Below are 22,807 nucleotides of genomic sequence, written 5' to 3' on the forward strand. Positions count from 1 at the left end.
CACTTAGCAGCAGAGGGGTGGAGACTGTAAATGCCCCTGGCAGGAGGGGTGCGTAATGGTACACAGAGTCTGTGTGGGGTGGTGGAAATTTCTGGAAATGCAGAGTGGTGATGGTTTGCACAAGAGTGTGAACATACTTAATGCTACTGAATTGCACACTTACAAATGGTTAAAATGGTAGAGTTTATGTCTATGTTACCACAATGAAAATAAAAAATACGGGTGCTTTTTTGAATATCAGAAGGGTTTATAATATGGACTGGCATTTTGAGAATCTATTGGAAAATGAAATAAAAATACATGTAAGGTAACCAAGGAAAGTATTTGAATCCCCATCTTTATCCCCTTACAAGATGTGACATGTATTTGTGACACCGTAACTATATGTTTTGATGTAGTTTAGCTCTTAATGTCAAACTTTTGTGTTTTTGAAAATAGCAGTTTTCATGTCTGTGCATACAGTACATTGATGGTCATGTCTTGATTTTAGGAATTTGAGAGTGTATTTTGCGGTAAAACTGGCAGAAGGCTAAAGTTGACCAGACCAGACTCCCTGGTGACGTGTCCTGCTCAGGAGAGTCTACAGAGCAGCCCAGCTATGGAGATCAAGTGACTGGATGTGAACACTGGTTCCTGGGCAGTAGACAGCAGCTCCTTTGTGACACGCAAACATTACCTTGGACCCTGGACTTCCGCTCTGATAGTCTTAACTTGAGAGGGACGTGTCTCAGCTCATGGGACTCTAATGTGGACTTTGAAAGCCCATTTTGTAGAAATATTTATCTAGAACAAAATACTTACCCATTAATGTCCTCTTAGACCTTTTGGGGATGAAGACATCTTGACAATTAGTAAGTAATTATTCAATTATCTGTCTGATTCCATCATGTTTTCTTAACATGATAACTTAAAAATTAACATCCTTTGTAATTTCTTTAGTCTTAAAAGGTACATTGCTTTTTACTTATTTTATTTACATTTTAGATATGCCCCGTTAACAACTAGAACGAGTTAAATTGTTCTTAACTGTAAGTAGTTTGGGAATTTTATTTCTTTTGTTTATCACTTCCCCTTGTAATGATTTCCAGCTGCACCGAACTGTATTGCAAAATGCAGTCCTCTTTCAAGCCTTTTTGCTGGAAATTTTCCAGAGACCTCCTTTAAAGGTACTTTTGTCCATAAATGAAATATTGTCACAGTAGTATTGCTTCAGTGCCCTCATTTTCATAGAGTCATTACTTTCTGTGTAATAAACTGTAATGTTTGGAACTGAGTTTTTCAAATGAGTGGCTTTATTTGTTACAACAGATAATCCCAATAGGCTTTAGTGCAATACAGTCACTTTCAATAAATACTGTCAACAGAGATAGTTAAAAGTTTGTGCACAAAAGAAGCAGGTAAATCAGACGAGACCTTTGTATGGAAGGGATACGGTACATTAAATTCTTTATTTTTTTTTTGTAATACTGTGGCCAGTCATTAATCTGAAGATTTCATGTGTCATTTTATTGAAGTGTTATCTTAGTCTTTACACAAATGCCATGTAAACAAGTTGCTGACTGTTCTTTCTCGGAATTGTACGGAACCTCCTGTGTGTACACCCTCAATCCCTTTGAAATGTTGGTCTGTGTCTGAGGTATGACGTTACAGCTGAAGGGACCGTTGTAAATTCATGTAGAGACGGAACACTTCTGACAGCAGCTTGATGAAGCATGGTCTCAGGGACCAAGTGTCCAGTCGTCACTGCTGAGGATGAGGAGGGGCGGCCTTGCTGGATGGCTTGCTAGGCAGCGTTCCCCATTGATACCAGAATGCCACTGGTCCCCGCAATCCTTCCAGAGCCCGCTGCTCAGTTGGCACCGCTTTCTTACTCTTCCTGAAGTTGTGTTTTAGGAGCTTCGGGGACCTGACTTCTCCCCGACAGCTGCCATCACGGCTCCTTGGCAGGCGGAGGTGTCGCAGATGCCAGGAGGCCCCTGAGCGCCGACGGCACCAGGAAGGCCAGGATCGCCGGGGAGCCCAGGCTCACCGTGAGCCCCATCTCTGCCGTCTTTGCTGATGCCGGGCACGCCTTGTGGTCCTTGAGAGCCACCAGGAAGGTGAGTGGAGACATAGAAAGGGGACAGCAGTGGAGTGTCCGTTAAGCCAGCCCAACACTTGTGTTTCTCTAGCTCATTTCTTAACTCTGGGAGGGGCCCAAGGGAGGTGCACTCAGGCTGGAGAACAGCGAGGGCAGAGGCCTCGTGTGGGGAGGATGGGCCCAGGGTGCGGGAGTCGGGGTTCTGTCCTAAGCAGGGCAGCGTGGAGTGAGTCAGTCGGTGCTGTGTGAGGAATGGGTCTTGGGTGAGGGATGGGGTGCTGTCGATGAGGGTGGTAGTCATGGGGGTGGACTGTGTGGGGGCACCTGAGCAGGTGGACAGCAGGTGGAAGCAGAGGAGGTCAGCAGAGGAGAAAGCAGGAGCCGGGGGTGCTGATGGGTGTGTGTTGAGGTGGCCCCAGCATGTACCCTCCCCCACCAGAAGGCGCAGAAGGGAACACGGCTGGGGCTGCCCTCCTCCCTCTTGGCAGAGCATTTATATTTGACATGAAAAATGCCAACACCCAGGGTACACGTGGGTCAATTAAGAGAGAAAATTCCATTGGAACTGAACTGAAATACCTGACGGCTTTACTTCAATAGAATCTAACTGAATCTACTTCAACACAGGGTGATCAATTCATTGATTCAGCTTTTCCATATAAAAGTGGTTACTGAAACAGCTTCTGACCCCGCCTCTAAGAATGCTTTGCCAAGAGAAAGAAGTTGTTCCATTAGAAGGCGATGAAGTGTGCTCATCCCCCAGATGTGCCCGTGTGACGTTAGTGACAGTGGTCTCATACCTTGCAGCCCTTGGTCTCCGTCAGGCCCATCCAGGCCCTCGCCAGCTGAGCCTTTGTCTCCTCTGTCGCCCTGGTTTCCTGTTAAGAGCAAGTGACATAATCATATGCTTAGAAGCTCTGATTCAAGTTCAAAGACAGACTGGCTGTGGTGAGTGGTGATCTGCCTTCTTACAAGCAGGGTGCCTGCTTTCTAAGCTTTTTACTGAATCAAAACACATTTAGAAAAGGACACGCAGCAAAATGTCGGGCTCAATGTCACCCACTTGTGTGATTCCCCAGTATCAGAGCATCACTCTCAGACTTTTAGCTTGTTCAGTCTGAGCATTTACCCTGTATTCCTATGTTCAACATGAGTTTTGACAGTTATTCAAGGTGTTTTCAAACCCCCCCTGGACTGTGTTCTCTGCTCCCTCGCTCCTGGCTGCTTTTGGTCTCTGTGGCCCTGGTGTCTGGAAGGTGCGCTAAGGCCCGCTGCGAGCACCCGCTGGCTGCCTGTGCCTTGTGTGATGCTGGCTGTAAGACCTGGGGATGTTCTGGGGAAACCAAGCCTCTTGTCCACACAGTGATGCTGCTTGAGGCAGACAGCTGGGCTAGGGGCATCTGTCCTGCCTGATGCTAAAAGCAGTGACACCAGTTTCTTTTCAACTGGTGTTTGTCATTTTTCCCATCACAGAAGGTAGCACACCTTCTGCAAAGGACTAGGATCCCCAGGGCCGGGCAGTCAGGGCCTCCCATGGGTCCTGGGCTTCCCCGGCCCCTACAGCTCCCTGACTCATTTTGTCCTGGGGAGATGGACGCCCAGCAGTGACAGTGGCATCTGCCTGAGGACCTACAGAATATGTTCTCTTTTAACTTAAACAATAACCCTCAGGCGTCCCCAGCCAGAGGCAGGCACCCCAGGGAGCACAGTGACCCTGCAACCGAATGGCTGCCTCCACTGAGTCCTGTCACACTGTTTTTCTGAAAATCCATAAAAGTGATGAATGCTGTTTTTGAATTTTATTTTCAACAGTCTCAAAGGCACTCAGATCCCTATTTGGATAAAACCTTGTTGGTCTGTCTTTGGGGGGAACCATCCCCCACTGCAGACGGTGACATCTCCAAGACAACAGGAAGCTGTCTGACAGTGGACTTCAGCCTGCCGGGGAAGAGAAGGGCATCTGAAAGCATTTTCCCTCCAGTGCTGAAAATATTCTCGATGTCTTTACGGTAACGAAAGGATACCGCTAATTACAGAAGCGATTTCATCTCCTGAAGTGTTTAAACTTAACCTCACAGATGAAGAAAGGAACTCACAGAAGTAAGTTTTGTTTTTCTTAAGCTGTTTTTCAGAATTAGAAGATTATTTGGTTAATAAGTTTGGAACGACCTAGCAGCAATGAGAGGTCTAAATCCTGAATTTGGGCTGGGAGGCTAGCTGACCTGAGACAGTCAGACTGGTGGCAGAGGAGGTATAATGAACCAAGTATTCAAGGCCTTTTTTAGAAGAGGTTAATGGCCAAGCAATTCCCACAGCCGTGGTACTGTGTGGGCACTGAGCTTCCCTCGACGGCACCACGGCAGGGGGTCAAGGTTTCCGCCTCTTTCTAAATTACCTCTCCTAGTTCTTAAGATGCATTTCTCAATTTCATTAACTTTTGCCTTTTGCCACAGAAAATGTTCGCACATACCAGTTTTCATTACAGGAACTGTTCTTACATATAAATGAGGCTCCTGTTGGTTCATTCCTCACATTCTTCTCAGCCCGTCCTCCCCCAAATGTTGTTCTAATGAAACTTGAGGAGAACATCACATTTTGGAAAATGTTGTCATACCCTTGGGTTTAATAAGGAGCTGGGCCCCAAAGCATGAAGGGCTGTACCCCAGGCATTTCTAGCAATGGCTTAACCTCTGGGGCTTTTTTAGAGGAGCCCATGGGGAGGAGATGGGAGGAGAGGGGAGGGGAAGGGTGGGGTCCCTGGGGCTTCGTGTCAGTTTCCCCTGTGGGCCTCTTCCCTGCCCTGTCCCCATAAGGGAGCATCTCAACGTGGAGACTCTGCGCGGAGATACTGGTGGGGGGCTCCGGCGTGTGGCTGCGTGGTGGGGTGGGCTGCACTCACCTCTGGGTCCAGGGTCTCCAAGCTCTCCTGTGGGACCTCGGTATCCAGGGGGCCCTCGAGCCCCAGGGTGACCAATGGAGCCTGGGGGGCCTGGGGGGCCCGGGGGGCCAGCAGGACCCGGGCGCCCGATGGAGCCTGGTGCTAGGGGCTTCCTCAGGTGCGCGGCTAGCTGCGCGATTTGCTCTTTTGGAAAACAAAGATCAGGCATGTATTCATCAGAAGTGTGTTACATGAAGTGTGAACACACTGCCCTTCAAAGAAAGCTTGTTCGTTGACTGCAAAGGGCTGTAACTGCTTTAGGTCTGTGAGAAATGGTGTCAGTATGCTGTCTGTGAGAAATGCTGAAGAGCAAATCACAGCCCTAAGAAATGCTGAGGGGAAGGAGCCCACCCAGTGCAGACCCCAGGGACACCAGCAGTGGGCTTGGCTGGAAGGTGATGGAGGGTGGGGATGAGGGTGGGGTGGAGGTGAGGCTGGGGATGGCAGGGGTGGTGGTGGGATAAGGGTGAGGCTGGGGGGGTGGGATGAGGGTGAGGCTGGGGGTGAGGAGGTGGTGTCGGGGGTGGGGATGGGATGAAGGTGAGGCTGGGGATGAGGATGGGACCCGGCTGGGGGTGGGTGAGGCTACAGGCACCGTGGACCAGGCAGGGTGGGGTGGGATGGAGGACACTCACCACTGACCAGCCCCCCGCACAGCTCCCTGATGTGTTGCTCGCTGGCTTCTTTCCCCTGAAATTCACCCCCAAATCCATCATCATATTGGGGGGCCCACTGGCTTCTCTTTGGGGCACCCCCACTAACACCAGGAACCCTGATTGTCTGGAAAGGACTTGATCCAGATCCAGGAAGAGCCCGACACAGTGGAGCACTGGCTCCCGGGGCACACGTACCGGGACCCCAGGTTTTCCAGTGATGCCGGGCACGCCTCGCACGCCCTGGAGGCCCACGGGGCCAGGGGGGCCAGGGACGCCATCTACGCCGCTGGTGCCGTTGGGGCCCTGGATGCCCTTAGGGCCCAGCTCCCCGCGACTGCCGGACTGGAGGGAAACAGGAGCAGGGAGGGGGTCATGGCCGAGCCACCTGCAGGGGCTTCTCCCTTGGAGCTGGCAGTTTCCCCACTTCTGACCCACACGGCCATCAGTGCCCCAGAGCCAGCCTGGGGCCCCAAGGGGGCCAGGGAGCCAGTGTCTGCCAGGCACTCACCTCTCCTTTGGGGCCAACAGGGCCGCTGGGACCCTGGAAAAGAGCAGAAAGGAAGTTGTGCACTTCAGTTACTCACGTGTTGTTGGCTGTGGGAACTAGTTCCCCAGGAGCCAGCTTTGCCCATTACTAGCAAGTCACCCATGAAGCTGCTGTCTGATTACATGACAACATCCACAGGGGTTACTCCTTCTTACTCTAGGTATGTTTCTTTTATGTTCATAAATATTGTATATTCTTTTTATGTTTTTATATTGCTAAGATTGTATTGTAGCTACTGATGTTTTTAAACTTATTTTCCCTGAAGTGAAGTCGCTCAGTTGTGTCCGACTCTTTGCAACCCCGTGAACTGTAACCTACCAGGCTCCTCCATCCATGGGATTTTCCAGGCAAGAATGCTGGAGTGGGGTGCCATTTCATTCTCGGGGATCTTCCTGACCCAGGGATCGAAGCCGGGTCTCCTGCATTGCAGCCAGACGCTTTACCGTCTGAGTCATCAGGGAAGCCACCTTATTTTCCCTAAGCAGTGTTATTAGCAGCAGTGCGCTTCTCACCCATGTTTGCTTTGTTCTCACTCTTGTTTTACAAGGTAGAGCTGAGGGTCTCCGTGGCTGAGGCCCCCCTTCTCCAGTTGTGAACCTGGGAATCTGCCAGATTCCAGATGGCCCAGGACCCTTCCTCCACCAAGGCTGCTGTCCGGTGAGAGCCCGACGCCAACTCCGCTCCAGCCACAGCTGGTGCCCAGCACCCCAGCTGGAAAGGTTGGCTCTGGGCTACAAGGTTCTGCTGGAGACGAGGATCCTGTACTGAGCCGTTTCCAGACTTAAAGAAAGGCTTGGTCACAGAGCCAGAGACCCTTGCCACGTGGGGCCATGAAGGTCCCTGTCCCCAGACACCCTGCCTGTTCCCACACTTCTTCCCGAAGTGTGACTGTCTGTCAGTTCTATCAGCCTTTCGCTTTATCAGCTCGGTGGAAGCAGCATTTTCTGTAGCTCAGCCTCAGCTCTGGCTAATTCATACTGAAAAGTCACAGAGGGAGTGTGGAGAGGGGGTGGGGGATAGAAGACCCACCACAGGGGACAGCACAGGTCCCACCCTCTGCCTCGGGCCTCGACTCGGCCCCACCCCCACCCCACAGACCTGCAGATGCCGCCCTCCCCGCACCCTTCCCCGCCACCCCAACATGGCGAGAGGCCGCCTGTCACACTCACCAGTTCTCCTTTATCCCCAGGAAGGCCGTCAGCACCCGCGATGCCCTGAAATGACAGAGTGCTGAGCTGCCGACCCCCATTCGTGGCGGGAACTGTGCCCGAGACCCAGGCCTGGGTGCCAGGCAGACAGCGAGCAGAGCCTCAGGTGGGTTTGGACCATTTTAGGTGCTCTTGGTGCTCCAGAAGTGGGGGTGGTCAGCAGCAGAGCTGTGGGCCCCTCTCCCACCCTGGGCCCTCCAGAGAGAAGGTGCTGCTCCTGGGACCCAGACAGCCAGCGGGGAGCATGCCTACTCTGAGGGTCCCTGAGAAGCCCTGTTGTACCCAGGAGCCAACAGGCAGCCTCTGTTGTACCCAGGAGCCAACTGACCCCGGTCTGGATGGATGCTCTGAGTTGTCAGCCTGGGGGGCCAGGAGTAGGGGAAGCAACACAGCTGGAAGGAGGGAGGGAGAGAAGGAGGTGCCCCCAGCCCTGAAGACAGTGGCAGCCCCCCAGTTGACCTGACCACCGATGTCTCACCTGGTCGCCCTTGGGGCCGGCAGGTCCTCCTGGGCCCTGGTCAGAAAGGGGTGATGAGCATTAGAGGATCACAGTGGGGCGGGGGAGGGGGCTGGTACCCTTCCCCGACTGGGGCGCCAGGACCAGCTTGACACACAAGGGCCCCTTCTGGACACTTGGCATCCTGGCCCCTGAGCGTGACAGGAGCTTGCCCCAGCCTCCTCCCTGATGCCCCCAGCCCCCAAGTTTCAGGGACAACGGGGACCCCCCAGTGCTGACTACTGGGCACCAACACTGCCTTTGAGTGTGCTGTGGAACTGTGGGAGGTGGGATGAGGGGCATTGGGGTGCAGGGATTCCTGCTGGGACAGCACTTACCCGGTCGCCCACGCCACCTCGGAGGCCTTGGGGGCCCGGCAGGCCGGGGTCTCCTATGCTGCCCTTCCGGCCCTACAGACAAGGGCCCAGCTCGTCAGCTCCATAAAGGAGCCCAGTGTTGACTCTCCCCAAGCCTGGCTGGCCCACCTGGGCTCCCTGGCCCCAAACCTCACCCACCTGGAAGCCACGGACGCCAGGGGCCCCGGGGGGGCCTTGCAGGCCCAGTGCCCCCTGAAAGATAGAGGGAGAGTGTTAGTCCAGCTTCACCTCCCCTTGGGGGCTGGGCAGGCACAAGGACTGGACCCCAAGCCATCTGGCCCAGTTGCTGGGGAGGGGGCATCCTAGGGGCAGCTGGGGTAGCAGAGGTCAGGTCCTGGGACCCTGTGCATCAGCCGGACTTGGCACCAGGCACCGATTCTCCCGCTGCCCTGGGCACTGATGCTGGTGGCGTCATTGCTGGGTCCGTGGAGGAGCCTGAGGCAGGGCTGCTCCCTCGGCCTGGTGCTGGGTGCTGGGCCTCTGCACCCTCAGCACAGTCTCAAGGACAGGACCGCTGGGCCCCGGCCACCACCATGTCCCAACTTTCACAGACTCAGCCGTTTCATACTGCCAAGATGTCACCCCAGCCCACAGAGAAACAGGCCCCGAGCCCATTGCCCCCTGAGACTTCATTTCCCCAACTCACCGCTGAGCCCCTGTGTCCAGCCTCTCCACGCTCACCGGGCATGCCAACATCTCCCTACACTCAAGAAGGGACAGAGGGTGTCAGCGGGCTTCACACACATGTGAGTAGGGGGAAAGGGCTGCAAATACTCACAGGGACACCAGGCTCTCCCGAGGGGCCGGCCTCGCCCAGCTCTCCAGGTCTGCCCTGCGGGGGAGGGATGAACCCTGAGTGCCTGCCTGCGGGGGAGGGCCCCTTCTGCCCCCAGGACCCAGACTGTCGGCTGCGCCTTCCTCTCCCCATCCCCTGGAGAAAGCAACCACATACCAGTTCTCCTTTCTCACCCTTGGGCCCTGCTCGTCCGGGGAGACCCTGTAGGTCAGAGGTCAGCACACAAGGTCAGAGGCAGAGCACCCTGAGAGTGAGGGGCTCCCGCAGCCTCCCTGGCCTTGATGCAGAGACCCCACATACACCCCTGCTCGGGGTAGATGGCCACCCAGTAGCGGCACGCACTCACCGGTAGCCCGTTGGGCCCCTTCTCTCCCGGGGCGCCGTGGCGACCAGCTTCTCCCTGTGGGGTTTGTGGGACACGTACTGGGGTCCTGCAGGCTGAATGCCCTGCATACCCTCCTCCTCCCTGCAGACCCCCAGGCAGGACCAACCTTCTCGCCATCGAGTCCTGGCACACCATCCCGGCCGTCCTTGCCTGGCATGCCCTGGGGATGGGACGGTGTGAGGCTGTGGGCCCCCTCCAGGCCCTGCCCTTCCCCACTGCCCTGTCGTGGGTCTACGCTCCCGGGCTCAGGCAGGTGGTGACCTGTGCTGCCCTCCAATCATGCAGGTGAGGGCAGGGAGGATGCACCCAGACTCTTCACAGCACCCCAGGGAAAGCCTGCTGTGCCCGCTTTACAGACCAGGAGACTAAGGCCTGGGAGCCAGGATCTGGCCTTCCTAGTCCCACAGGCTTGACCAATTTTGGAACCACAGACAGAGCCACGTGCTGGGAGGGCGGCAGGACGGCAGCCAGGGTCTCTCCCTCCCCTCCCCTCCTTTAGCTCTGCCTCCCACCACCGGCCGTGCCACCCTGTCCTCTCAGGCTGGGGTGGGGGAGGAGCCAGGGCGCCAGCGGGAAGTGTGGGTCCAGGCTGAACGTGGGCACGGGGCTAGGAGAGCCTCACAGGTCACCCACCCCACCCCACCATGCGCTGGCAGCTGCGGACACTCACCGGCTCTCCAGTGGGCCCAGACATGCCGGGGATGCCTTTAGGACCAGGCCTGCCCTAGGGGACATGGAGGGACCACAGTCAGGCCTCGGGGACTGCTCTCACAGGTGTGTCACTGGGTCCTGGGAGGGGGGCAGGAGCCTTGCCCACCACTTCCTAGACTCAGGATTGGCTGGGGACAGCTGTGGGGGCCAGGCCCAACCCTTAGCAGAAGAGGGCCATCAAGCAGGAGCTATCTTAGGGTCTTGGGGATGCTCTCAAGCTGGGGGAAGACGAGATGGGTGTGGAGACAGTCACTTCAATGACCAGATGCCTGATTATCTCAGTGTCACTTAACCCTAGAGTCGTGTTTTCTGTTGCTCCATCTCTCAGCTGGGCAGTCCTGGCACAAGGTCAGGCCTCACAGCCCAGGGCCTCTTGATGGACGTCAGTGGTCCTCTGGCCCCTGCCCGGCCACTCCCAAGAGGAGCTTGTTAGGTGACAGTAGCTTCAAGGAGCCACAGGGGAAACAAGGCCGGGGCCTCCTGGGGAAGCTACCTGGGCTAGGGGGGAAGGCTTTTCTCCCCAGGTCGGCCCTGGCACTACCCAGGGGCTCCCCCTACCTCCACAGGAGGGCAGCCGCCCCAGGCCTCCCTAGACTTGCTGTCTGTGTGCCTCCCCCACCCCCATGGACCAGGTTCTGCCCAGGAAGGACCCAGAGAACCCAGGTTCTCTCACTTACAAGGTCGCCCTTGGGGCCACGGAACCCCTCTGGGCCCCTCTCTCCTCTGTCGCCCTGCAGTGACAAGGGGGGACAGGGAAAGAGTTAACAACGTGGGGGGCAGGTGACACTGCTGAGCGTCACAGAGGCCAGAGGGACCCCGACCACACCTCCACCTCACTTCATGCCTGGAAACAGGGCGCAGATCTCCCACGCGGGCCAGGCTGACTCCTCTGGGAAACTCACCCCCCCGCCAGGTGTGCCCAGTCATTCCCCTCAGGCATGCACATAGGTGCCTGCCTAGGTGTGACACATGTGTCCCCTAGGTGAGCCCACGGGACAGTGAAGCCCCGGAAAGGGCTGGGGCAGCCCAGTGGGTCTGGGGAAGGCGACTGGGTGAGGAAGAGAGCAGAGAACAGAGCTGGGCCTGCAGGGGCCACCCCACTCACCCCCAGACACACACATACCGCTTTCCCAGGGGCTCCTGGGATCCCGGGGGGCCCTCGGAACCCAATGGGACCCTGTGGAGGAGAAAGACCCTGAGCCTCTCATCAGAAGCCTGAGGGCATCCCTAAAGCACCCAGGTCCATCTGGAGAGACCCTCCTAGGAGCTCCCCAGCATTGGCCCCATCAGCACCCCCACTAGGGTCCCCAGGCCTTTTCCCCTCCCCACATTTGCCAAGCCCCCCCAATGACCCCCATCTGCCCCTCCCACCCCCCTGGACCCACAGAAGCCTTCACAGGCTCCAGTTTGGGGAACCATCCGGTGAGTGGAGTCCAGAGAGCCTTGCCATGGTCACGGGTGAGGACCCACACTCACGGGGCCCACCTGACCTTTGGAGGTGGCCCCCAGTGCCTCTTCACCTCAGGCTGGCCCATAGCCCCTCAAGGGGCAGATGAGCGGGGGGGGCTTGTAGACTTACCCGGTCCCCGGGGGGTCCAAGTGGCCCTGGAAGTCCTCGTAGGCCCCGTGGACCCTGCAGGGAGACAGCTGGAGCTGTAGGGCCCGGGCCAGCAGTCCCCCAGGAGTGCACACCCCCAGGAACCACGGAGACCCTGGTCTCAGGACCCCCACCCAGTCCCGTCCTGGGGGTTGGTGGACCACTCCTCATAGCCCTGAGCCGTCCACCCCGCATCCTCACCTGTCCAACCCCTCTCCCTGCTCACCTGCAGCCCCACGGTGCCCGGGATACCAGGGGGTCCAGGGGGGCCGGGGTCACCCTGCAAGAGAGGTGCAGAAAGTGGTGATGGGTGGCGCCAGCCCCAGCTCTCCTCCTTGCCCTCTCCTCCTACTTACTGCCCAAGCCCTAGCAGTGGGGGGCGCCGCCCTGACCTCACAGCTGCGCGCCTCCGAGGCGAGGGGGCACTGGCCGTCTTCCAGAGAGGTCGCACCCTGTCCTCCCTCCCAGCAAGGACCCCAGCCCTCCCCGGACACCTCGTGGTGGGGGTCAGCCGCTCACGTGGCAGTCTGGCCACTCCCACCACGGTAGAGGGGCCCTGGTCTGCGGGTAAGGACAGACACATGTTCTCCAGGGCAGTGGCCACGAGGGAGGGGGGCAGCGGGTCTGCCCCGGCTCAAGGAACCTCTGTGTGAGGCCAGGTGGCGGTGGTCTGTGCAGAGACCCTGCCCCAAACCATTGGGCTCTGGCAGGCAGGCCCAGAATGGGGGGATGGGGGGTTCACAGAAGCCGCTCAGTCAGGTTGCCCCCACCTGCCCACCTGGGAAGCAGCCAGCACCTCTCAGTCACCCCAACCCCTCACCCCAACCCCACCCCAGCGCCCGTTCCTCCCCACCCCCCTGCCAGGTTCCACCCCACGGCCGGCCTCCACCTTTTCGCCATCCTTGCCGACTTCTCCGGGCTCCCCTTTGTAGCCAGTGGGTCCCTGGAAGACAGCGGTGGGCAGACAGTCACGGCCCCACCCCCAAGCAGCCCAAACCAGTTAGGCCCATCAGCTGGCTGGGGAAGCCAAGGCCCTGGTGGGAGGAGCGGTGCTGGGCCAGGATGGGGTGGGGGTTTGAGACCAGCTCTCCCCATGCTGTCTCTCGATGCCCCCATCCCAGCGGGTCACCAGTGTTGAGGGGCAGGGACACAGCAAGGACCCCCAGCAGGGTGGGACCCCAGCCCCCATTGCTTCTTGCAACAGCCTTGTGACCCCACCACCCCCTGACCTCTGCCCATGTCGGGGCCCGGCCACCTCCTAGGGAGTGTAGGGGTGGGCTGGGGTCTGTGTCAACCTTCAGTGACTGCTCACCTTGAACCCTGGCATTCCTGGGGGCCCTGGGGGGCCTGGCGGGCAGATGGCCGGGCACTGTTGGGAAACAGAGCGGTCAGACCCCTCCCGGTCAAACAGAATAGGAGCGGGGACTGAGGTCAGAGCATGGAGGCCCTGGGGTGTGCCATTTGGCATGGGTGAAGGGGACCTCGGGCCACACGGGGGCCTCCTGGGGGCCGAGACAGAGCCTCATTCAGGGCCGCCGCGGGGTGCAGCGAGGCACTGCAGAGCCAGGCTGCAGCCACCAGCCCCTCGAGGCTGCCTCCACACACCCAGCTCCTATGTCTCGGCCCAGCACAGGTTCAAAGTAGCTATTCAGCAGAGTGGCTGCTGGCTTCACAAAGGGGCCTTCATCACACAGCTCGGCAGCCAGCCCTGCTCAGGGTCCCCATGGTGCATGGAGGTGCCAGAGGGAGGCGTATATGACCCTTGGGCATCCCCAGGGCCTCGGCAAGCCCAGGGCTGGTGTGGGGGCTTCTGTATCATTCCGCAGCTCATCTGGTAGAGCCAGTGATGTCACCCCCCAGTTGCTCCCAGTCATTCTCCTCTTTCCAGAAGAGCCCCTGAAGCCTCCCCAGGGACACCAACGTCAAGCCCTCAAGGACACAGGTCGGGGCGAGAAGGGCCAGCAGGGGCACCAGTGGGCTAGCCGGGCCAGGCCAGGCCCTCTGTTTAATAACTTACAACCGCTCCAGAGTCACTGTTCTTATGTGAGAGACAAAGCTCAACTATGAGACTGTAGCCTGAAAGTTTTTGTCTTCCCCATCAAGGTGGTCAAGCTTGCCCTGCGTGGCTAAAACCTGGCCTTCACATGCAAAGCCTGGCTGTGCCAAGGAGGAGCGGAATTGGTCAACATGTGATTTTGCTTAAATTAACTTCCATTTGCACTACCGTGCATGCCAGGGAGATGCGATGGTGCAAGGCTAGACTGTGGGGGTGGGGAGAGGGCAGCGTGGGGGGGATGCTACACCCAGAACTGGTGCCGCCTGCACTGACCCTGTTCCTAGGGAGCCCCCATCCCTGCCTTCCTGTGCTCTCCAGATGGGGGCCCCTCCCACCAAGACAGGCACCCCCACAAAAGGCTTTGAAAAGGCTGCACGAGCCCACCTGAAGATCAGTAGCACCTTCGGGAAGCACCCCTGGGTGACCCTGGAAAACAGAGATGCCAGCTTCGACACAACCCTCCACCCTCTCCCTACAACCCGCCATGCGAGACCATCAGGGCGCTCGGGCCCCTCATCCCCCAGTACCCAGTGCCAGTTACTGCTGGCCCCTCTGCAGAGTGCATGACAGTGACAAAAACCGTCTGCCCTTGGGGTGGGTGGCCCCAGGCCTGAGCCCCACTAGACCGGGTCAGCTGATGCACTGCTCCAGCCTGGCCCTAGCCCCTGTCTGGGGTATGGCCAGGACTCTCCATGCAGACATGGGTCCTGGGGCTGGCAGCCTGGGGGGCCTGAGGATGGGCACCCTGGGGACAAGGGAGTCCCACCCACCAAGCAGTCACCCATGCCTGAGACTCGCCCAAGAGCTTGAGAGCCTCTGCCTAGTACTCACAGGGGGGCCAGGAGGTCCTGGGGGGCCAGGGAGGCCTGGGAGTCCTGAGGGTCCCTGTGGGAGGGGTTATGACTTAGAAAGAGCAGGAGCAGCCCCCACCAGGGGTGAGGCGACTAGCCTCCTCCAGAGATGAGCCCCCTCACCCCCCCACCCCACCCCCATCCAAGACAATGCACTTATGGTGCCCCCCACTTGCTCACCCCTCCCCCACCTTCTGCATCTCGAGATCCACTCTGTCCTTGGACTTTAGCCACTGAGGCCCACCAAGGAAGAGGGGAGGAAGAGGAGGGGTGCAGGGAGGAGGTGAAGGGGGCAGGGAAAGGGGAGGGAAAGCCCCCCCCACAGTTGCCTTTGGGGAGTCCTGACAGTCACTCACCGGGGGGCCCCGGAGGCCAATTCCACCTGGGAGGCCGCTCACCCCTGCCTCTCCCTGGGAAGGTAAGAAGTGAGAGAGGGGGTTCTGCACCCAGGGAGCTCTGAGGACCCAGAGCAGTTCAGACTCTATCCTGTATCCCCTCAAGGGCTGGCCAGCTCTCTTCAGGTACAGGGACTCTGTCTCCCCCCACCAAGCCCCACCCTCACCCTGGCTTGGGACCTGGTGACCATGTTGGCTCTGAGTGTGGTGGGCATGCTTTAGGGGGGTGGGCACGACGGTTGTAAGTACTCACAGGAGGTCCAGGGAGGCCTTTGCCCTGCAATGCCAAGAATGGGGTCAGGGCTTGCTGGGGATGGGAGGGGGTTGCCCACCACCCACCCCATCACCCTGAGCTGGTAGGGCAGTCATTGGGGATGAGAGGATACAGCCCAGATGGCACCCAGGACCGCAGAAGAAGCTGCAGAGGGGTCGCATTTGGGGAGCTTCGGGGCCCTCAAACTCCCACCAGGAGGAGACGCCAGTACTCACCCCCAGCCCAGGTGGCCCTGGGGGTCCCAGACTTCCCTGCAGGAGGAAATGAAGTGTCAGAGGGGCTGGCAGAGGCACCATGCCAGTGTGTGCAAACCCATTCCCCTCCCTCCCAAGTCCATCTCCCCTGAGGAGGGGTTCCTATTTCACAGAAGACTAACAGCAGGTGGTGGGGGGACCTCTGATGTCTCAGGGGTCTGGGTCCAGCCCTTTACCAACAATCCTGCAGAGGAAAAGCCAGAACCGGTCCCACCTTCCTGGGAGCACTGCTGCAGGCAGGATGAACCACCAGGTGTGACCCACGCCACACAGAGGAGCTCCATAGCCGGTTCCTCCAGGAAGCCCTCCCAACTTGGCCCACAGTAGAGAGTCCCAAAGCTCCAGCAGCCACCTGCCTGTCAGCAGCACCCTCCTGGCCCTTCTCCTGCCTGCATCCCCACTTCAAGGTCCTTGTACTGGAGGCCCCTCCCCTCCTGTGTCCCAGGCTCCCAGCAGAAAAACCTGGAGCTAGCCCACTTTCTCCCACCCTCCTCCATCTCCCACACCCTCCTTGGCATCACCAAAGCACCTGCCCTCCTGAAGGCGGCCACTCTTCCTTGTTTCTACTTAGAAAGCTCCGTAGCCCAGTTCCCAAAGGCAGTGCTGTGTCCTGGGTCCCCCCACACCCAGCCCCTGTCCTCTGCATTCCAGGGCTGGGAAACGGTCATTTCTTAAAGCGGGGAAGGAGAGGGAGTGTTGGGTTCAGCTTTGCTCTCAGTACCACAAGAGAAGTTAGTCAACCAGAAAGAGGCTTTGGTGGACACTGGTCAGACTCAGGGGACAAGCTGGGCCATGACCATGGCCCCTCAGAGAGAGGGGCAGTGGTTCACCACGGGAAGAGGAAGGCCAGCCATGTCCCCCCCACGCCAGCCCCTCAACATGGTCTGAGGGCTGGGGCAGCTCTGACCAGATGGGGTGGGGACAGGGAACACACCACCCTGTGTCCACCTGCCCTCCTGCCCCCTCCACCCATCAGGGGCGGGGCCCAGCCAGTCCAGTCACGGCAGCTGCCCTCAGAACCCCCACCCTGTGGACAGGCGGTGCTCAGCCAGACTGCCCCTGGCCGGGACCTCAACTCCAAGCTGAAGCCACTGGATGTGGTGTCTGCCTTACCCGTTCTCCAGGAGCGCCCTTGGGTCCAGGAGGTCCATCCTGCCCGGTCAGACCCTGGGGAGCAGATGGAAGGAGGGCTGGAGGGGTCACACAGGAAGGATGTGCCCCGCCAGGGGAAAGAGCCAGCCGTGGGCCCTTCTCTAACTAAAGCCAGTCCAGAGAGGTCACAAAGACTAGACTGGTACCTCCTCTCACTAGCCACACCCACCGTCCACCTGGTGTGCTGTGTTGGGGCGGGGAGGGGGGGGGGTGGGGACGGGGGGTGGGGTGGGGGTGGGGGCGGGGAGGGGGGTGGGGTGGGGGCAGCTGGTGGGAAGCCAGTAGCTAGAGCTCCTGCTGAAGTGGACAAGCCCAGGGAGCAGGAGAGTTCCCCTCTTGGACCCCCTCCAGTGCTCACAAAGCCCCCATCCTGGGGCCCCGCCTTAAGCTCCTGAGGACCCCTGATGCAGCCGCCAGGGGCTCGGAGGGGACTGGATAATGGGTCTTTGTTCCCAGAGAAGCGAGAGCTGGCGGGACTTTCGCCCCTCCTGTGTGCTGGCGCTGTCGTCTGGCGGACAGGGCCAGACACTGACAGGTCTGGGATGGAGGCCAAGGGACCCCGCTGGGGGACCTCCGGAGATCCTCTTGGGCCAGGCTCTCCTATTTGAGCTGGCCCAGCTGGAGAGAAGCAATTAAACCTGACTCCTGGGCGCTGAGATGTAGCCCCTCCAGGCGGGAGGGGGTGAGGGCTCGAATGAGGAGAGGAGAGGAGAGGAGGGGGAAGGGAAGGGAGGGGAGGAGTGGGCACACTCACATCCACGCCAGGCAGTCCAGGCAGCCCGGCCTCTCCTGGTTTCCCTGGCTTCCCTGGGGCCCCTTTTGGTCCCTGTGGGGGGAAAGGGCAGAGGCATGACAGAAGCTGAGCCAGAGAGTGGCCTTCACCAAGAAGAGAGACGTCCTCCAGTGGGGCCCGAGGAGGGCCTCTCCACCAGAGCCCTGCCCCCATGCTGCCCGCAGACCCTGGCCCGGCTGCCCGCCTTCACTGGCGCCTCCTCCAGCGGCCCCCTACCCGTCTTTGGCCACATCTGTGTGATACTCATCTGGACCCTTCAGCCTTCCCAGTGAAGGGCTGAGGTACCCTCTGTGAGCCTAGAGCCCTTAATTCCTGGCCTGAACAGCTCCAGGAGAGTCACTTGTGGGACCTCTGACAAGCTGGAAGTGCAGGGTTGTGTTGACCCCTCCCCTGGCCGGAACAAGCTCCAAAAGCTGGACCCTGCCCTGAGAGGCACCAAGTCCCACCTACTCCCCTCCCACCCCTTTCTGCTCTGCCCCTTCTCCCAGGCCTCCCCTTTGGTGACCCAGGGCCCAGCGTGATGGGAAGGGATGTCAATGAGCCCTCTGTTATAGGCCCACCCCTCCCCTCCAGACTAGGAGGCCATCCCCACACTCCCCACCCCCCGACACACACACAGCCCACACCGCAGCCAGGACACTCACCACGGGCCCAGGAAGACCAGGAGGACCAACTTCTCCCTGCAGAGGGGACATGCCCACGTGACCAAGCATCCCTGGGGAGCAGAGCTGGGACAGAGGAGGCTCCAGAAGACAAGATGGAGCCCCTCATCCTGTCGTCCACACCGGTGGGCCCTTCCCTTCCAGGGGCAGGCACAGCAGTGGGTGGTGGGGAGAGGGCAGGTGGTGGGGAGAGGGGTTAGCTGGACAGACTGGGGATTTTGAGCCTACTTTGAGGGCACAGGAACACCCCAGAAATGATGGGAGGCATCAAGAAGCCCACCCCTCCACCTGCCTGAAACCTAGTCAGAGGTGGCAGCCCCCACACTCACAGAGGAAGGCACCCCAGCACCCCTCCCCTCTGATGACCACCCAAAGCTTCCAGGCCAGGTATTACATGGAAACATCTCTAGAGGGAACAATGGGGCCTGGCTCCTATTGGCTGCAGAGCCTTGAGGTGCAAGGGGCCCAGCCCCACCAGGAGGAGAGGCTGCCTGGGTCCAGGGCCCAACACTGCTGCACTAGGCAATGGCCCTTCGGAGGGGATGGAAGGAGGGAGACTTGGGCCATCAAGAGCCGGGCAGGCCCCTGGGACTCAAGGAGCTGAGAACTGGTCAAGGCGGCTCCACCGGGGAACAGCACTGGTGGGGAGAGGCCTGGAGGGCCCTAACTTTCATGGCCTGGCTGGGTCTCTCTGGGTCCAGGGTTCTCACCCCACCTGGATCTGGGGGCAGGCTGTGGGGTCTCATCTGCTTCCACACAGCCAGGGCTACACTTAGGCTGGGGCACCTTGAAGATGACAGGCCCCCAGCCCCTTCAAGGCTGGCTCCAACCTCTAGTAGCCATGGAGACCCTGCTAGGGGCATAAGCCCCATGCCTGGGCCTTCACCTCCAGAAAAGAGGAGTGTGGGCCCTCTAGGGACCCAGAGACACATGCCTCAGGGCCCACAGTTCCAACCCAAAGAGCACTTCACAGCCACCCCCACCTGTTCTGGGGAGACAACCCCTGAGGGGTCCACTCCAAGAAGGAACAAGGATCATTCGTCCCATTTCACATCCCACAGGGGTGCTCATCACCCCCAACATCACCCCAGCTCTGGGAGGTGGACTTTGTTTTCTCTCCATCAGGCCTGGGGCTCAGGGAGTTTGGGACCAGAGTGAGAACCCCACAGAAGTTCCCCCATCATCCCCCCCAAACTCACATCAATGCCATCCTTGCCTGGCTTCCCGGGTGGCCCTTGGGGACCAGGGGGGCCTCGAGGTCCCACTTTCTGAAACGGAGAAACGTCATCAGGTGTTGGCACCCCATGCTCTCCCACTGCGGGTCCCCCTGGTTGGCCCTGGGGTTAGCCTGACAGAGCACCCCCTCCTCCCAGTCTGGAGAAGAGCTCGGGCCTGTGCAGGGGCCCGCACCGCCCCTTCCCTCATTCCCCTTCAGACCCCCGGGCTGTTGCAGTGTCCCCTGCCACCTTGCTGGGCCAAGAGGGGCCACGTCCGAGGCCCATGAGGAACAAAGGCCACATTGTGTGTCTCTGGTGGAAACGCAGCTCTGGCACCACACCTGCTGGGTGAGGACGGGGCAGTCCCTGAACTCATCCCCAGGTTGTCCCCCTGCCCGTGGGGGCTCAGCCGGGCAATGGTGAGCCTGTGCTCAGGTGGTGCAGAAACTTTGCAGTGACAAGACTGTGCCCGCCATCCCCAAGTGCCCCGGAATTCCTGGCTCCTTCCCTGACTCAGGGAGACTGGCTACAGGGGGCAAGTGGGGAGCTTATTCCCTGGCTGCGCTGCTCAACAGGTGACCACAGAGACACAGACCCCCACCCTAGCTGCATTCAAAGGCGAGCCCCATATGCCCCGGGTCCCATGCTCACCTGTGCCTCGGTCAAGGTTACGGTGGCGGCCAGCAGCTGCCCCAGCAGCAGCAGGGCCAGGGTGGGGGCTCCAGCCATGGCTGCAGTTGCACTCTGAGAGGAGCTGGCAGCGGAGGCAGGGGCCTCGAGCTGGGCTCGGCGGGCGGGGCTGGTGGTGGGCCGGCCAGACACCAGTTCCCGCCCCGCCGGCCCTCGCACAAGCCCCCCATTCAGCCACCCCACCTGGGTGGGCGGGGGCTTCTGCGTCGCCCCACTCCCTGCCGAGCCAGCCAGGGAAAAAAGAAACCCAGTGGCATTTTTGGGGCCAGCCTCTGAGTTAAAATTATCCTGGGACCGGTGAGTTACACACACACACCTTTCAGCAAAAGAGAAAGAGGCTCTTTTCTCACTTGGTCCTGCACCAGGGTGTGGAGGGAGAGCCTCACACTGAAGGCTCCTTTGAAGAAGGGGCAGTCCTGGTCCTGTCAAGGGGCTGACCAAGTCACATTCTCCTCCCTGAGAATCTCAGGACCTCCCTTCCCTCTCAGGACCCCGCTGCCCAAGGCCCAGGAAGTCCTTCAGAGAGAGTGAACACATCTGTGCCAGGGACCAGACAGGGCCCACCAAGGACCCCAGTCCCTGCCGTGAGCAGAGGTCCAGGGCCATGCCTGCCAGGCTGGAACCCCCCTCACTGGGGCCCTCACCCCAAACTTTAACTGTATTGAGTAGTCCATGTACCTGAACCAGCACTGGCAAAGCCCAGACCGTCACCCGGCACTGCCACCCCGAGAGGAAAGCGGGGGCCCCAGAGAGAAAGGAAGTGCCCCTGTGACCCCAGGCTCGAGAGAAACACAGTGGACAGGGGCTGGCTGCTCCTTTCTCACAAGCTGGGCGAACTGTGCTTCACCTGGAAACACATGGGGACAGCAGGGTGAGGGGCAGCACCTGAGGCCAGGGGCAGTCAGTGTCCCCCAGGGGGATACTCAAACATCCAGGTCACCTCAGAGCCCCGATTTCTCAGAATCCCCAGCTCCCCTCTGCCTGGTGTCAGAATCTTTAGAATTTCCTGGGAAATAAGGCTTCAGAATTTCTGCAAGAGGCAACTCAGAGCTTCTGAGTCGATGGAGGAGGTGCGTGGAGGCAGACCACAGAGTTAAGAACCTCCCTTCCCTTCCCCATTGGGTTTATCTGTGAGCCGCTCATCAGGCTTGGCCACACCCTCCAATCTTTGTTCAGTCGCTAAGTTATGTGCGACCCTTTGTGACCCCATAGACTATAGCACGCCAGGCTCCTCTGTCCTCCACTATCTCCTGGAGTTTGCTCAAATTCATGTCCATTGAGTTGGTGATGCTATCTAACCATCTCATCCTCTGCCGCCCCCTTCTCTTTTTGCCTCTAAAGGGAGGGATAATTATATCAGGAAGGGACAAGAGAATCTCCAAAATTCCTGCCTTCTAGGAATCATCCTAGTTTCCCTGGTGGCTCAGAGGTTAAAACGTCTGCCTCCAATGCGGGAGACCCGGGTTCGATCCCTGGGTCGGGAAGATCCCCTGGAGAAGGAAATGGCAATCCACTCCAGTATTCTTGCCTGGAGAATCCCATGGACGGAGAAGCCTAGTAGGTTACAGTCCACGGGGCCGCTAAGAGTCGGACACGACTGAGCAACTTCACCTTAGGAGTCATCCTAGGACATCCTCACAGAGGCGGGGGGGGGGGGGGGGGGGGGGGGGGGGGGGAAGGCGGGCTGTGGGACTGGGGGTGGGGCAAGCCACTCTATCCCACCCCTACTGACAGGGCCTCTCGCCCGACCCGCCCCTTCCTCCTGTACTTCCATGCCTTACACGCAGGGGCACCAGAGCGCTCCTGCTGGACCAGACTTGGGGAAGCCTTGCTGTGAAGTCAAGGAGAGACAGGGTGCCTGGAATCCCGTTCCCCCATCCTAGCCCCACGCAGACCCTCCCACCTGCTGCCAGGAAACACCCTCCCTTGGAGAGCAGCCCCTGTCTTGAAGCCCCAATAGCCACAGTGGCCTGGGGAGAGGCCAGGGGGCCGGCTTCACATCTACGAGCCAGTGTCCAGGGTTACTGCCCACCTGTCTTGGGCCATCACTCTCCCTGAGGCTTGCAGGTCAGGTGGGTCTAAGCGGCCTGCCAGCCTATCACCAGGTCCCACTGTTGGGCACAGATACTCCCCTCCCCGAGGGTTGCTCCAACGTGGTCTTCTCCTTCCAGGCTCCAAGCTTTTCCATCTGAACCTGAGCCCGATAATGGTCTGGATAAGGACCCTGACCCCTGGGGTCACTGTATGGCCCGCAGTAGCCCCAACAAGTGACTTTAAGTTTGTCCATCTCCCCCCGCCCCCCCACACAGGACAGGAGCTGTCGGGGGAGCATGTTAGCGGGACACAGGTCCCAGCTCCCGACTCACAGAATGAACTAGGCTCCCTCCCCCTGCCCCCACCCTCAGGTGTGACCTCCATCACTTCTACGTGTCAGGATGGAAGAGGTCAGTCCTGGCCAGGGGACAAAGCCAGGCTGAGGGCAGCATGCCCTGTGGGTTGGGGGTTGCTGAACGAGGGGTGCACTCTGTTCCCATGCCAGGTTGGAGGGCCCAGGGTCCCTGTGTGGAGGAGCCATGGGCTGAGGGGCGGCTGTGGCTGCCAGGGTGGGGACAGAGGGGCAGGGCCATGGAACCACCATAGAGCTTGTGCTCCAAGGTGCATCACAGAACCCC

At 59.2% G+C, this 22,807-nt stretch overlaps 2 protein-coding genes across 5 annotated transcripts in view; one reads left to right on the forward strand and one right to left on the reverse strand.

The window, feature by feature from the left end:
- Positions 1-1,273, forward strand: part of TCFL5 (transcription factor like 5) — a 16,980-nt gene extending 15,707 nt beyond the window's left edge. For 2 of the 4 annotated variants that reach the window (XR_011247966.1, XR_011247967.1), the window contains exons 6-7: positions 491-851; positions 985-1,273. Coding sequence is in view for 2 of the 4 variants with exons in the window: in XM_069546750.1 (XP_069402851.1) it covers positions 491-613 (123 nt within the window). In the remaining 2 variants the exon portion in view is untranslated. Of the gene's footprint in view, positions 1-490 lie in introns of all 4 variants that reach the window. The other 2 variants (XM_069546750.1, XM_069546751.1) reach the window with 1 other exon arrangement.
- Positions 1,271-20,248, reverse strand: COL9A3 (collagen type IX alpha 3 chain). The gene is made up of 32 exons (XM_069546749.1): positions 20,097-20,248; positions 19,428-19,496; positions 18,211-18,246; positions 17,528-17,599; positions 16,735-16,788; positions 15,583-15,618; positions 15,347-15,370; positions 15,055-15,108; positions 14,679-14,732; positions 14,232-14,273; positions 13,104-13,160; positions 12,681-12,734; positions 12,018-12,071; positions 11,774-11,827; positions 11,318-11,371; positions 10,872-10,925; positions 10,154-10,207; positions 9,590-9,643; positions 9,445-9,498; positions 9,255-9,299; positions 9,081-9,134; positions 8,949-9,002; positions 8,441-8,494; positions 8,264-8,335; positions 7,908-7,943; positions 7,391-7,435; positions 6,183-6,215; positions 5,870-6,016; positions 5,654-5,708; positions 4,980-5,162; positions 2,881-2,958; positions 1,271-2,080 (listed from the first exon to the last, which is right to left on the reverse strand). The coding sequence occupies exons 1-32, from the start codon at positions 20,172-20,174 to the stop codon at positions 1,890-1,892; spliced, it is 2,055 nt and encodes a 684-aa protein (XP_069402850.1). The 5' UTR covers positions 20,175-20,248; the 3' UTR covers positions 1,271-1,889.
- Positions 20,249-22,807: the final 2,559 nt, after the last annotated feature.

This window comes from Ovis canadensis, chromosome 13, assembly GCF_042477335.2.
Source record: "Ovis canadensis isolate MfBH-ARS-UI-01 breed Bighorn chromosome 13, ARS-UI_OviCan_v2, whole genome shotgun sequence".
In the NCBI taxonomy this organism is placed as follows: domain Eukaryota; kingdom Metazoa; phylum Chordata; class Mammalia; order Artiodactyla; family Bovidae; genus Ovis; species Ovis canadensis.

Coding starts and splice junctions, on each gene's coding strand:
- COL9A3 (XM_069546749.1), bottom strand. CDS start 20,174: ATGGCTGGAGCCCCCACCCTGGCCCTGCTGCTGCTGGGGCAGCTGCTG. Junction 16,789..17,527: donor CTGGACTGCCTGGCGTGGAT/GTGAGTGTGCCC, acceptor TCTGCTCCCCAG/GGTCTGACCGGGCAGGATGG. Junction 5,709..5,869: donor CTGGAAAACCTGGGGTCCCG/GTACGTGTGCCC, acceptor GGTGAATTTCAG/GGGAAAGAAGCCAGCGAGCA.